Genomic DNA, 15,530 nt, shown 5'->3' with positions numbered 1-15,530 from the left:
ATAGAGGAAGTGAGAGTATGAACAATTGCATGTTCCTGGCTTTGCAAGAGTGCCACACATCAAAGGAAGACATTCGTCCCAGGGAACCATAGTTTTGCAGGAGATCCACCAGGCAGAGTGAGATCTGCTCTTGCTGCAAAGAAATTGCCTCACTGCACCAAAGCTGCATAAGCACCCTGGGGTGACTGCCCATGTGTGGCCGCACACATCTAACCTGGGGCCAGGTAGCTTGCGCTTATTCTTGTGGAATCCGTAAATGTACTAATACCTGCTTCAGAGGTTATTCTGAGAATTAACTACACATGAAATGCTTAACAAAATGCCTGGTGTGTCGTATCAAATGTTAATTCATATTATTGCTGATGATGACAATCCGAGGGTCCCCGCCCCCTCCAAGTGTGTTTATCATCTCTGAGAGAAGACTTTTTAAAACATCCATACTAGAGTGGCTATTAACTTTTTTGGAACCACCCAGATTTCACCCTCAGCCTGTCTTCCGTGCTTATGTCTGGCTGGTTAGCCTATCGTGAAAACAGATTTCTTTTCTTTCCCATGCCCGTCTTGGTCTATCAGCCTGACTACACTTTCAGACAAGCCCCTCTCCTTGCACCACTTCAGAGACCCACCCCTGGGAGCCTCGGATCTTCCTCCCTGGGCTCTGTATTTTCCTCACTGCCACCCAGCGAGACACTGATCAGATGTTTCACTCTCTTCTTCAGCCCCAGAGACTTTCCTTGAAGGAACTGCTTATTCATTCCCTGCTTTTCTCACAGTGGAAGCACACCCCGCCTGGAGCTCGCAGTTTGTGTATGTCTCTAATCAAGCAGCATGGAGATCAGGCCCGGCCAGCATGGAGCTGGCCCGGTACGCTGCCTGGCACCGTGGCCTTGCTCTCTGCTTTGTTGCCAGTGAAGCTATATGCATCGCCCAGGGCCCAGGGCCAGTGTGTAAATGTCACGTGGTAATACTGACCTCTAGGGGCTAGCTTTCCTTCACATAGAGTCTTGATCTTCTCATTGAGTTCCAGGACTGTGATGGCAGCCTCTTGCTTAGTTGTTGCCAAATCAGTTTGTAGCTTTTTCAGTTTCCTTTTGTGCTTTAGTTTCTTAAAAAAAAAAAAAAAAAAGAGTTTCCATCACTAGAGACAGATGCATCAAAGGAAGAAAAAGAACTAACGATGTCTGAATAAACGTGGCCTTTAAAGGCCAGCTAAAAGAAAGAGGTCCACGTTCACCCAGACCAAGTCCTGTTTAAGGTCCATGCTCTCCTGTCAGAGCATTGAAACCACCAACAGTAAAAGTCTGCTCTCGGCATCATGGTATCTTTCAGCCTACTGAAGGGTTTTTACCTGGATCTGAACCTTGTGTGTTGGCTGCTTATGTATAGAGGCAGTTAGAAAAGAACTCTAGTTGGCAGTCTGTATTTTACCATTGAAGTGCCAACACCGAAAAGCATCTGCTTTTTTTTTTTTTCCTGGTCTGTAAGTAGCCTCACAGGAAATAGTCATAGCCTTGGTTCTCTTGTCATTTTCACCTTAGAGTTTGCATCCAAATAAACTCTAAAGCATTTCCATGAAATGTTGATGTTTATAGATATTTACTATGGTATCTATATAGAGAAAGTGGTCAGGGGTAAGAATATTTTTCAAGAAATTGAAATAGAAAGGACAGGAATTCCTTGCTATAAAATAATCTTATTGTGACATTGAAACCTTTGAAGAAACTACATTAAGAAGTTGCTGTATAACCAAAGGATTCCAATTGAGACTGTATGACTGAAAACTCCACTTAGGGTTCTCAGAATGGATTTGATTTGTCAAAATTGGATTTCTCTGCAACTACAGAGAATTTGTTGTGAAAAGTGCTGTGTTGGCATTTTTGTGGTGCTGCCTTTCCAGTGAAAAGCTCACCTTGCCAAGTCTTTGTAGGCTGGTAATTAGGAAGCCCAGAAAATAAATGGCTAACATTTCTTATCGGACATAAATCTTGAGATAGTGAGAGGAATGGTTTTTGCTCATCAGGGAAGACAGTGTTCCCGGATCTTTAAAAAGAGTAGACACAAGCAGTAGGAGATCACTCTTTGTTTTGAGAGTAAAGCCAATAAAATCAGTTTATCAAAGACAGGATTAGATAGTCATAGACCTCAAGATTAAGACTTCCTGAAAGCTTAATGAATGGCATATGCACTGATAAAAGAAAATGCATCATTCAAAGGAGAATGGTGGTCTTGGAACTTCATTGAAGAGTTATAGAAGAGCGGACGTGGGCAAAGTTCACTCAGCCTGTCCAGGGGAGAGGCGCCCTGAGCCACAGCCATTCTACTAGAGGGATAGTTAGCATTCATGTCCTCATTTCATAATGGACTAATTATGAAGCATCCTTTTGGTGTCAGACACGGTGCTGGCCAGCTGTTAAAAAGTGCTGATAAGATCTCTGCTCCATGTCACTAAGACCTTACTGTCTTTCTGTGACTCTCTGTTCACCCAGTGAAGTCTCTGGGTGTCTGACTCTTTGCAACTCTGTGGACTGTAGCCCAGCAGGCTCCTCCGTCCATGGGATTCTCCAGGCAAGAATACCGGAGTGGGTTGCCATTTCCTACTCCAGGGGATCTTCCCGACTGAGGGATCGAACCCAGGTCTCCCGCACTGCAGGCAGACACTTTAACCTCTGAGCCACCAGGGAAGCCCACTGTTCACCCAAACCCTTCATAATTTGCATACTTTGCAGCTTAGTTCAGGGAGAAATCAAGCTGATGAAGCAATGTAGGTGCCTAAGTATTTGATAGCTGTGTTTCTCACAGTAAATTCAGTTGCCTTGTTACTCTTTACCTCCCTCTCTTGTAAATTGGTTTGCATCAGCTTGTTCATGAGAACCTCGTCTCTCCCAGGTCTGTGGTATTCATACCTATGAGGGACCTTTCCTGATGCTGCTTCAAGACTAGTTCCATGCTCAGATTTTTCACATTTCCTTTTACCATTTAGAACATTGGGGGATGGCAAGTGGGAGGAAGGGTGTAGAAAGGAAGTTTTCTTTTCTGTAAGAAAAGAAAGTGGAGAGAATGAGGGAAAGAATGGTAAGAGGAATTCAGAAAAGAGTGCTAATGAAAAGCATCAAAAAAGAACTGAATAATATACATGCTCAAGTGTCAGGAATTCAGTGTACTGATGAGCACTGCTTACACTTAAATGTGTAAGCAAGACGGGTTGATGGATGGATCAAGAAACTGATAGATAAGTGATCAATTGAAGATAACAGAGTGTCAATTGTAGTGTCTAGCGATGAAGAATATGGGCGTTTATTATAAAATTACATCAACTGTTCTGTATGCTTGGAATTTTACATAATAAAACTTGGGGATTCGGTTTCCTTATATTGTCCCTCCCTTAATTCTTAATAGATGTATTCAAATTCTGAAATTATGTCACAACTATTCATAGGCAGATAAGTATCATTCCAGAAACTTTTCTCAAATTGGGCATTGACACTAAATAAACAAAGCAAAAATAAATGCGAGTTACCGAGAACTGATGGCTGATCACTAGGAGCTGGTAAGGTGTCACCAAGAAAAAGCCTTGGCAAGCTACATTTCCATTCTGATGGGATGGCTTGATGGAGAGCATGCAGGAACTCAGTGAAAAGAGTTCTCCTCAAAATCACCTAAAATTTTCAGTTTTCCAGTTAGAAAGACAACTCTTTAAAAAAGAATTCGTTTCCAGACCACCTTTTTGTTTTTCTCTTATGATGATTGTATATTTTCTGTCTCTTATTATTGCTATAATGTCTGTATATTTGCCTTATGATCTGAGAAAGAAACTGAGGATATTTAGTTTGGAGAAGACTGTATATCAGGGAATTATGATGGTTGACTTCAGTTATCTAAGGGGCTATTCAGGACGAGAGGAAGTTGAGTCAAACAGTATTGTTCCAGAGATAGTGTGAGCAACAACGGATAGAAAATATGAGCAGGCAGATTCTGGCACAGCGTGAGAAAGCACCCTCCAACAGTTAGAGCTTATGTCCATAGCAAGATAGGATATGTTCTAGCAAAGGCCTCCTGCTCTGGGCACGATCAAGCAAAATCAGGATGAACATCTTCAGGCAGGCCCATGGTAACCTCTGAGGCCTGGGGTCAAGAGGTAATTGGAGGTCTGACTCAGCCCCAGCTCCATCTACCCCTGGCTGCCACCAGTCCCCCTGGGGCACAGCACTTGCATGAATGGACACCTCAGCCTTCGTAAGTCTCTGAGGTGAATACAGCTGTCAGGGACACTTTAGAGATAATTCTGGTATTTGTGAGATGTTGGTTAAGAAGGCCAAGAAGGCTGGTGGGTCCCCCAGAATTCAAGAATTATGTGACTCAAAACATGTAACATTATTATTTAGCTGTAAAAGAAAGGGAAGAGGGAATTTCAATTAAAAGTTGAATAAAGGGCCCAGATTGGTTGCTTAATCTTTCGGTTATTCAGATAAATTTTAAAATGGTTTAGCGTTGTTGTCTTTTTTTCTTTTATCCAGAGAGAACTACTATATGCTATTAATTCATAGCTTCAACTAAGCCCTTTGGGCATTTCTGAAAATTCAGCTTGCCAACATGTTTTTTATTAGTCATAGACATCAAATGATTTCAGTAACAATAATATTTTCCTTTGCTTTTTTGGCATTCTCTAGCCGGGCAACCCAAGTGTTGTACTTGAATCTACTGCATTCTGTTTTGGTCTCCCTAGTAACTAGGAGCTCCCCTCGGTGATTACTGAAAGGATAGGAAGGTTTTATAGCTTGGAGGTAAATTCCTATTACCTTGCTCTTTTCCTACTTCTCCTACAGGGTGGACTGAGGGAGGAAATCATGTATTTGTGCAGTGTTTTGAAAAGGAAATATTTATCCATATCACATTGCTGAATAGCTTACATTATACCAAGTCAATGGGATTTAGGAATAATCAGGGAACTATTTATAGAAGAGTTACAACACAGAGTTGCCGGCACGGTTTAAAATTTCTTAGTCTTTCCACACACTTCGAATCATGGCCTCGAATTCTAAAGCTGGACCTTGTCAATTCTTGGCCATGAGAAATTAGGCCAGACGTGACATCGCCAGACCTCAGATGCCATTTCACAGAGTTGGTGGGGATTAAATGACATAACACATAGATGACAGTACCCAATGCTATGCTTGTAATGAAGAGGAATGTCTGTCTGGTTTTTGTCATTATTCCTTGAAACATACCAAGGATACTCTAAAATGGCCACTAAAACACTAAGGATCTTCTCTAAAGATGACTCTGTCACACCTTTACAAAAAATATACTTCAGTGAAAGCAAGACTTGTGTCTTTTCTTTCTTCTCTTCCTTTTTCTTCCTCTAAATTAAGTTTTCTGCATGATTGCATTGATCTCTTCCTCACCTTGTATGGGAAGACAAAACTTAATGTCCTGAAACAGACATGGAAATAGCCTTGGTCCAATCTCCTGCCAGAGCTGGCCTGATGCCTAGGCATAGTAGGTGGCTACCTTCCTGGAACAATATGAGGGTACTCTAAAGCCTGACTTCTTGCTTCCCATGGAATCTCTCTGTCCTGGGCCTGCCAGAGCATAGCTTCTTCCCACTTTGAAATCTACCCCAACCAACCCACCTTCATTCACTTAGAGAGCACATGTAACAGATGGGTTTTATCTTCAGGTGGCCACTAATAAAATGCTTGCTACCAAAAACATATAAGAGAATGATCTGAATGCAGACAGTATAGGTAGGTTTCTCTTTTCATTTCTCTTCTAATAACCCATCATTAATAATGCAACTATTAAAAGTGATAGTAGCATTTGGATATAACTCAGTTTAAAAATCAATTTCACATCTCTTATTTTGTTTTGTATTTATACTTCCTCAGGTGAGTATTTTAAAAGTTCAGGAATGATAAATATGTGCCAAGTATGTTTCTTCCTACTCTATGGCAAGCCTTTGACTTGGGGATTCTTTCACACTGGGTTGCATATATGGCTTCTTAATCCCTAATCTCCACTTCTAACAGCACTGCTCACTGATGAAACCTAATTGTCATCTGTATTAGTGTCTCTGTTTTGTAAGTGAGAAAGCTGAGGTCCCAGAGAACTTGAGTAGAGCTAATCATGCCCTATTGGTAAGGAGGTAGCTAAATTGACTAGAACCAAGGTCTTTTGATTCCAGATGCTGATTTTCCTTTTCAGTGCTAATATGAAGCTTCACTAATCAAGAGCACCATTAATTTGTTAGGTTTGTAAAGGTGACCTTAGATAGTCACAGTGAGTAGTAGAAGAAAGGCGGTATAACAGACTTGGTGATAAAAGAGTAGCATTGAAGTGTGATGGCAAGGCCTTTATAGCAAGGGTTGTCATGGTATCTTTTGCGACCCTGGGGAATAAAGGAAAGATTTGATGAACCCTACTAAGGACTATCTGTGCCAGATGTTCTTAGCCCTCCTAGTGATTCTCATCAGTGTATCCTAAATTGACCCTGAAGATTGTGATCATTATGTTCTGTTGATTCATCTGAAGTGACAAAGAGTGAATCAGATGAATCTTTTTTACAAAATACTTTTAATGAAAGATAAATCACAAATGCAAAATGTAATTTAGTCTTATTTCATTTGCAGGGGAACTAGCTTATGCACAAACCCTTAGGCCTCATTAAACCTTGACCAAGAGCCAAGACCCACGTGACCACCTTTATAAAAAGTCAAGAGAGTCAGACTTCAGAAATCATAGCTGACACTTTTCAGTTCTTTGCAGTATCCCTCCTTTCTAAGTAGCTTATTTTATGTTACAACATGCTTAGGAATACATTTTAATTTTGTTTCCCATACCCAGAGGGTTTGGAATTTCTAATAAAAAGAAAACAAAACCCCAGTAATTAGACAAAAATCTTGACTCACTACTGGGGAAGAGTTTACCTATAGTTTTAGCCAAGTCTCATTTCTTTCCCTCTAAAAATTTATTAGAGACAGACATGGAATTTGCCAGTAGATGTCCTAGTTTCCAGAAATGCTGGAATAAGTGTTTCTGTAAGAGAAGGTAAAAATAAATACCAAATAGAGAAAAACTTTATCTTGGCATAAATTCCAATGATAAGGTAGAAATTTCTAACAATAAAATTATCCAAAAGTTTGGATTTGTCTCCCTAAAAGATAGTAAGCTATCCTTCATGTGGTTTAAGGGTCATTGTTGGGAATGTGCCAGAGAAAAACTAACACTTTCTGATCACCTATAATATGACACCATGATCAAGTGGGATTTATTCCAGAGATGTAAGGGTGGTTCCAAATTTGCAAGTCAATCAATGTAATACACCACATTAACAAAAGGAAGGACAAAAATTATAAGATCATCTCAATAGACACAGAAAAAGTATTTGACAAAATATAACATTCATTCATGATAAAAGCTTTCACCCAAGTGGGTACAGATGGAACATATCTCAACATAATAAAGGCTATTTATGACAAACTCACAGATGACATCATTCTCAATGGTGAAAAGTTGAAAGCCTTTCCTCTAAAATCAAGAACAAGACAAGGATGCCCAATCTAACCACTTAGAATTTCTTAAAGCAAGAAGTGTCTAACTTCTGATCATGAAGATTTGAGCTATTGGCTCAACCTCAGTACAATTAAGGAAATCAGGTAGAATCACTGAAACTTAGATGACACAGATTTGGGTGCAATAGTTGAAAACAAATGACCCACTACTAGCGTTTTAGAATTACATAAGTAGAAGCAGAGTAAAAGGACATAATTTGCCCAAAGTCACAGCTAATAAAATAGAAAAAAATCAAGACTCCAGGTCAGGTTTTCGCACTTTCCATCTCACTGTTTTTTCCTACTCTATCTTGGTTTTTTTGGCTGTAAGAGCTGAAGGGCTAGGGAATGGGTGTATGATTGGAACATGGAACAATAACCAAGATCCCCAAGTCCTAAGGTCCTACTGTCAAAAATAGCAGTCATTATATAGGCAACATTCCCTTAAAACCCTCTTTATACAGAAACATCGGAGAAGGCAATGGCAAGCCACTCCAGTACTCTTGGCTAGAAAATCCCATGGATGGAGGAGCCTGGTGGGCTGCAGTCTGTGGGGTCGCTAAGGGTCGGACACGACTGAGTGACTTCACTTTCACTTTTCACTTTCACACATTGGAGAAGGAAATGGCAACCCACTCCAGTGTTCTTGCCTAGAGAATCCCAGGGACAGGGGAGCCTGGTGGGCTTCCATCTATGGGGTCACACAGAGTCGGACACGACTGAAGTGACTTAGCAGCAGCATACAGAAACATGAAGTACTGGAATCATGCCATTTTACATGATAAATGAGGGCCATCAAATATGATATGAGAGTTACATTTGATAGGAAGAATTTTTAGGTACTTGAGATTCTGCTAACTTCAAAGAAGTAAGCTAGACCAATCAACTTGCTTTCATATAGCATCAGGCTATCTGTACTCAAATCCATTTCTGAGATTAACGAGTACTGCTTGTACATTCTTTCTTTATGTGAGTCTAACCCTGACTCGACATTCTTACCCAGTAAACATTAATCAGGCTGACAACTGAGATTTTTGAGGAAGAACCTATGGTGTGATAAATAAGTTTTCATTAGCTGAGCACAGCACAGAACAAAATTGAGTGTTCAGTAGATATCATGAAAAGAAAAAGTAGCCAGCGCTTGCTCAAGCCAAATCTACTTGTTGGGCTTACCATCTCAAATCACACCCTGAGAACAGAGGGAAAAGTGCATCGTCACACCTAACAGAGCCTGCTAGGAAGCTGTTTTTCAGTCCAACCCTCTCTGGTGACAGGGAAAGCCCAAGGGGCCAAAGCTGTATATGAAGCAATTTCAACTTGTCAGCCCCACCTCTACAAGTGTTGGTAACATTGGCAAAGAGGCGTAATGGAAGAGCACAGAAGCCAGAGGACAGAAAATACAGGTGGTGAAAAAGAATTCCTATATCTGCCTATGACAGTGCTGCTAATCTTCTCCAACATGATTATAAAAATAACGAAGAGCTTTTTCTCTGCAGTGACTTTGTAATTGGACAGATACTTGTTTTGTTTTCTTGTGCTCAGCACTCCTTTTGAATTGACTAAGGCTGCCTTCTGGGAAAAAATTGGTAGCTCTTGGCCATCTGTGACTTATCTTGAATCATAATGCAAAGGCCTGTGTTTGTGGACTAGAAAATTAAGATCCTGAAGCACCAAATTGCTTATGTAATCTTGAAGGGTTTTTCTGTGTGGTAAAGAACCTAATTAAGTTAACCTTCCCAAGAAACATCTGTTTCTTTCAGAAACCCCACTCTTCTCTAAGAGTGGTGAAATTACAGGGAATATAGGATCTGTGAGGACAACTTAACACATCATAAGGAAATCTAAGTAGATAAAATGAAATTATCATAAGAGGAGAAATGGTTCTCATATAACATGAAATAACTTTGTACAATGTTTAAGAGAAATTAGAGAACACACCACAGTAGGAAGTTCTGTGTGATGGGTATTTTCTCCCCATGAAATACAATGTTTTAAAAAACTGTCGCTTTCTTAATGCAAAATTGAAACAGCTTTATAGCAGAAATTTAAGGTGAAGTGGATCTGACCTCATATAAAAATGTATTAATATTTATAATGTTAAAAGTAAGTGTATGGGTGAATGTTTGTGAATTGCCGAGTGGCATTGTATTGACAGTGCTATGATTATTTTAGGATCTTCATTCTTTATAAGTAGAACCTCTGAGATGGTGATTCTTGTCAATGAATTATCAAGCAAAGGGCTTTTCGGTGATATCTATTGGTTGAATATTCTATGGGTACAATTAAATAAGCAATTTGTCTAGTCTTTAATTTTTAAATTGATTTAATCTGATATATGTCTGGAAACAAAAATAATTTCATAAACAGTAAGAATCTGAAGTCAAGTTTCTCCCAAAGAAAATCTAAAATTTCCAGTGAGGTTTATTGCAAGCCATGTTTGACAGTTAATTTGACTATGGGCATGTAAATGCACATGGAGAAATCACCAGGAATTAAAGCATCGAGCTTGACTCCTAGTACAAGATGTGGTTTGTCTTTTTAACTCTTTCATTTGAAATGGAAGATTCCCTTGAATGTTAAATTGGTCAGACAATACAAATTCAAGTGGAGAGAATAAATTAATGAAGCAGTTGTTAGGACGTGACAGCAGAATCAATGATCTTCGTTCACATTTGCTGATACCAATGACTTTCATCTAAAACCTCAGGCAGTGTCTAACAGTTCAGTAATGATCGCTCCTTGAGCATTCTCTTTTCTTGATTTTCCTTTTCTCAGTTCCTTCTTAGCTATCCACGATAAAGAGCAAGTCCCATGTAAAAGAAGCTCAAAGAGGATACCAGGAGCCACTAAAATTGTGTCCTAGCCTTCAGTTAGAAAAATCGAGTTCCTCAAGAGGCTATGTATGTACAGTTGATGTACATATTTAGTTGCTCAGTCATGTCTGACTCTTTGTGACCCTTTGGACTATAGCCCACCAGGCTCCTCTGTCTATGGGTTTTCCCAGGCAAGAATACTGAAGTGGGTTGCCATTTCCTGCTCCAAGAGATCTTCTTGACTCAGGGATTGAACCCACGTCTCCTGTGTCTTCTGCATTGCAGGCAGATTCTTTACCTGCCGAGCCATGGGAAGAGCAATAATATGGTAAAGACTGGTTTGAAGACCATTTGAGGAGTTGGGTATTTTGAGCCAGCTTAATACAGAAATGTTGGGATAAGTTTTTTTTGTTTTTTTTTTGGCCACATTGTGTGGCATGTGGAATCTTGGTTACCTGACCAGGGATTGAACCTGTGTCCCCCGCACTGGAAGTATGGAATCTTATCCATTGGACCATCAGGGAAGTCCTGAAACAGTTGATATTCAAATAAATTTCAAACATACTATCTTAATAACTGTAGATATAACCCAGTGATCAAAACTGAAGTGCTTTAGAGTTCATTTGTCCAAGAGCTGCAGTGCAAGGTCACTTTGCGGGTATAGTTGCAAAGATATTTTACATTCCCCTTCTCAATTTTGTTCATATTCTTGATATCTTGTGAATGTGTACTGATGATGCATGTGTGATAGATGAACTTTTATCTAGTATTGGTGACACTGTAGTCTGTGTATTTGATAACAAGAAAACCCATGCTTCCAATACTGCAACAGAAGTTTTCTTTGCTTTCTTTATCTAAAACTTTTCCATCTGAGATCATCAGCTTCATGCCTCCCTTAGGGTTTTTGTGCAGTTTCTGTTCTTGACCACCAGGGCAACCTATCTCATAAACCTTTAAAGAAGACCCCCAAGAAATACCAGTGGCTTGCCACACCAGAAAACTTCCACATTAAATTTGTCAGTCCTGCTCTGTGAAGGTGACTGAGCATTTGGGGAAACATTAGGCAATATTTGTAACCTAAATTTAGTTTCACTCCTTATATTCTAGCTGTAATTTTAGTTAAACCTTTTTGGTCTTGTCCTCTATTATTTAGAAAAGTTATCTCGTTCATGTCATGAAGCCACATGTCACAGATGGTGAGATAGGCTATTTGGATTCATGTATAGTTACTCTCAACAGTCCTTAAAACAAAAGTTTAATTTCAGAATCTGATGTATGTGAACTGACTTTTATGCATGCAACATGATGTTGCAAAGGCATAACCCACTGAAAGAGGCATTGTGAATAATTATGCAAAGACTCAAGGCGGGGGTTCCGGGGGAAGGTGTGGCAGCGATGGGAACTTTTGCTATGTAGATATTTGCAAGTTTCAGATTGCATACTTTAACAAGTTTAGACAAATGCCTCTGCTATAAGACAAGTCATCAGATACGGACTGTTCCTTAGTTTTGTTGAACTCAACAGTTTGTCTCTCTCATTTCACTCTCTAGCAAGGTACTTTCTCTAATTCCATTAAGAAAGCTAGCAGTGAAAAGATAGCACATGAATCTAAACTTCCAAACAGGAGTCTTTAAGCAGTCTTAGTCTCAGAGTCCTGTCTGGTAGACCTCTAAGCCTGTTCCCATCAACACACCCTTGTCTGTGAGATAGGTAAGGATAATGAATAGGGAGGGGAATGGGTGAACTGGGCTTAAAGCTACTTGCCTCATCTTTTTGTGGAAACTTGTGGTGTCACACTTTCCAGAGTCTGAGATTGATTGTAAGATTTAGGGATAATCAGATGAGTTGTTCATCAGCAACAGGTTGAAGATTTCTCAAGTAAGACAAATGGTGAGTTGTCTGTTCTGGTCCTGACCCAAAAAAAAAAACCCACAGGAGCCATATTTGATCAATGCTCCTTTAGACTTGAACTTCCGGGTCATCCTTAGTAATAGCGGGAACAACATTGGCTTCACGGAAGATCACCAGATATGGAAATGTCATGGCCCCAGAAATGCATTCTTGGGACACCCTGGACTGAATCTGATTCCCCCCCAGCTCCCAGTTAAGAATGAGTATCAGTCAAGGTTCTGTGAAACTTAAATTCAGGAGATACACAACAAGTAAATACTTCTTGACAATCTAAAAGAATGAATAAGGCCTTCCCTGGTGGTCCAGTGGTTAGGACTTGGTGCTTTCAAGGCTAAGGATCAGGGTTCAATCCCTGGTCTGGGAACTAAGATTCCACAAGCTGAGTGGTGTGGCCAAAACAGAAAAAGAATGACTAGATTGAATAATATGCTCTAATTTTGCTCAAATATCATGTGTGGAAGTGAAAACTGACATCTGCTTTCTCTAATTTCAACTCTTCTAAACTAATAGTATCAATTATTGAGTCACAGATGCACCTGGCTTTTCAACTGACAGTATTTTTTTCCTTTTAATTGTGGAAAATACATATGGCATAAAATGTATTATTATAACCATTCTAGATGTGCGGCTCAGTAGTGCTAAATATATGTACATTGTTGTGCAACCAATCTCCAGAACCTTTTTATTTAGCAAAACTGAGACTCTTACAACCAATTTCCCCTCCAACCTTCTGAGTGTGGGTGTGAGGCTGGTAATCTGGTTTTTAAGCTTTCTGGTTGCTTCTGATGGTAACATCTGTGTGGAGTGACCAAAGGAGAATCTATAGACAGGAGCCACAAAGGCAGTATGAGTGTCCTGTGGACATTTTTGTGCTCATATTCCTGAGGCCAGGCAGTAATGTGAATTGGGGAATTGGGTCAGCAGCAGCTACTGTAAGCTGAAGATGGGAAGGTTTCCATGGGGTTCAGTTCACATAACATCTATTTTTTCTTTAGTTGACCAGTTTCAGCTGTAGAAAGAAAGGGACTAGTTCCAACCAATTGGAACAAAGGAGTGTCTGCTTTTGGAAATCATACTACCCTATGGCACTTCACTTCAGGAATTTATGAAGTGCATTGGCTTCCTTTCTTAGGGTAAATGTGAAGAGACAGGAAAGTACCAAAGACACCAAGCCATTCAGAACTCCAGTACTCCCTCCTGCAAGACTTGGAAAAAAACACCCCAGTTCTTCAGGTTTCTGAGCTCCCTTGAAACTCTTCGCAAGTTATAAAAGCTAAGGAAAATTCCTGTACCTGCTTTCACACTCATTGCATTGTTCAAAGTTATTTCATCAGCTTTCATAAGCTTCAAAGAAATCTAACAGGAAAATTCTAAATTCTGTTCCTAAGTCTGTCAACAACACAGTAATCTGAGGCAAATGCCTTGATATTCACACTCTAATGACAAATGGAAATTTTAAAATCACCTCAGGGTTTACATGTGGATGAATTAACTCATCCTGATTAAATGCTTTGAGCCTCAAATGTTCGCGGTGAGGTGGGGAACAGATGCTATGAAAAGGACACTTTATGAAAATCTCCTTTTTTCAGTTTAAAAGTTATAATTTATTTTTCTTTTTTAAAAAGTCATTCAAGATTTTTTTTAAAAAGAACCCATGTTTCTTAAATCCCTTGATAATCCCAGTGTGCACTTAACACACACACACACACATGCACACACACGGCAGAAAAGAAAAAGAAACGTCAGTTTTGTGGCACAAAATGCATCAAAAATCTTTGCTGGCTAGCCTAATTTTTGTGCATTATGGGGGGTGGGGAACACCTTATGTGACCTCAAAGTACTTCAGTGAATTACAGTATATGAAAAGGAGGAAACTTAAACTAACTAAAAAAGGCTTAATGTGCAGTATAGTTACTAGATAGTGTTTGATCATTTGTATTGCATCTGTTTATTTTTTTCTGTCTGAAACTGGAGTCACACTGTGCATAATTTTAAGAAAAGAAGATAACTAGTCGCTTCTCTATTCTTTTCTCAATCTCTTTATTTTCCAAAGTGATTGTAATTACTATCTTCTGTGATAGAGTAAATAAGGGAAAAAACTGTAAATTAGATAAGAAATTATGCAAGAGATGGCATTTCTATTAACCTGGGAGAGCCAAAGAGCCTATCAACTAGGGTTGAATGTTTCTCCTGGACTAATCCCAATTTTCCAAGTGCATAAGCTACTGGAAAACTTTTTGGTCTAAGACTTTTGAGAACATATTTTTCTGACCAGGTTAAATGTTCCAAAATAGATAAAAGTTTAAGAAAGAATGAAGCTCATTAGAAAAAGCTGGCTTTCTGAGATCATCAATAATAATTCAGTTCAACAAATATGATCTACTAAGTACCAGTCTAAACCAGACGCTAGACATGAGTTTGAGTGTACTCCGGGAGTTGGTGATGGACAGGGAGGCCTGGCGTGCTGTGATTCATGGTGTCGCGGACAGTCGGACACGACTGAGCGACTGAACTGAACTGAACTGAACTGAATACGTGCCAAAATGAAACATCATCTCCTCTCTTCAGAAGCTCTTGTCTTATGAGAGAAACATATACAACAAAGTTTCAATATGTTTGTGACAGAGTATGTATAGAATCCTTTGGGAGCACAGAGGAAGGACACTTAACCCTGCCTGGAGGGTCAAAGAAAGTTGTCTAGAAGATATATTGCCTTAACTTTAAAACATGAATAGGAATGACAGAAAGGGGTGCATAAACAAGGTCATTCCATTATTTACAAGACTGAGGTTCATAAACATTGTCTATGTAGAAATCCTCATGAAGTCAAGCTCAAGATATCAAGTTAAAAGCATGAAGGATAGAATGGATTATGGATAATCTGTTATGTAGTTCTGGGAAATTTGGGTTTTATCTTCCAAAGAATGGAAGAATTTTAGGCTTGGACAAATGCAAGCTATAGATCACCCTTATGGCCTGAGGTGAATAGAATTTTAAGGGAGAATGTGTAGATACAGGGATTTCAGTTAGGAAAGCATTTCAGTGGCCCAAATGAACTGAGGAGTAATAGGAAGACAAAAATATTTAGGAAGCAATACTTCAAGTGATTGGCTCTGTGTTTGTGGGGTGTTGGCACTGGTGGGGGCACTGGTGGAAAAGGAAGTATCAAATTCCATAATGCGGTGACTCAGATGTGATGTCTGATTCCCAAACTTTAGTGTTGGTAAGAATTACCTAGTGAGCTTGTTAAAATAGCAAT

At 39.5% G+C, this 15,530-nt stretch overlaps 1 protein-coding gene across 1 annotated transcript in view; it reads right to left on the bottom strand.

Moving 5' to 3' along the window:
* CCDC192 (coiled-coil domain containing 192) overlaps nucleotides 1–15,530 on the bottom strand; it is a 223,939-nt gene that overhangs the window by 67,516 nt on the left and 140,893 nt on the right. Inside the window, exon 6 of the mRNA XM_055428785.2 lies at nucleotides 973–1,105. Coding sequence (XP_055284760.2) covers nucleotides 973–1,105 — 133 coding nt within the window. The remainder of the gene's footprint in view (nucleotides 1–972; nucleotides 1,106–15,530) is intronic.

Source organism: Moschus berezovskii, chromosome 8, assembly GCF_049115385.1.
Source record: "Moschus berezovskii isolate FMDL1 chromosome 8, NW_MosBer_1.0, whole genome shotgun sequence".
Lineage (NCBI taxonomy): Eukaryota > Metazoa > Chordata > Mammalia > Artiodactyla > Moschidae > Moschus > Moschus berezovskii.
The sequence above is the reverse complement of the archived record's forward strand: the minus strand, read 5'-3'. Positions and strand labels throughout refer to the sequence as shown.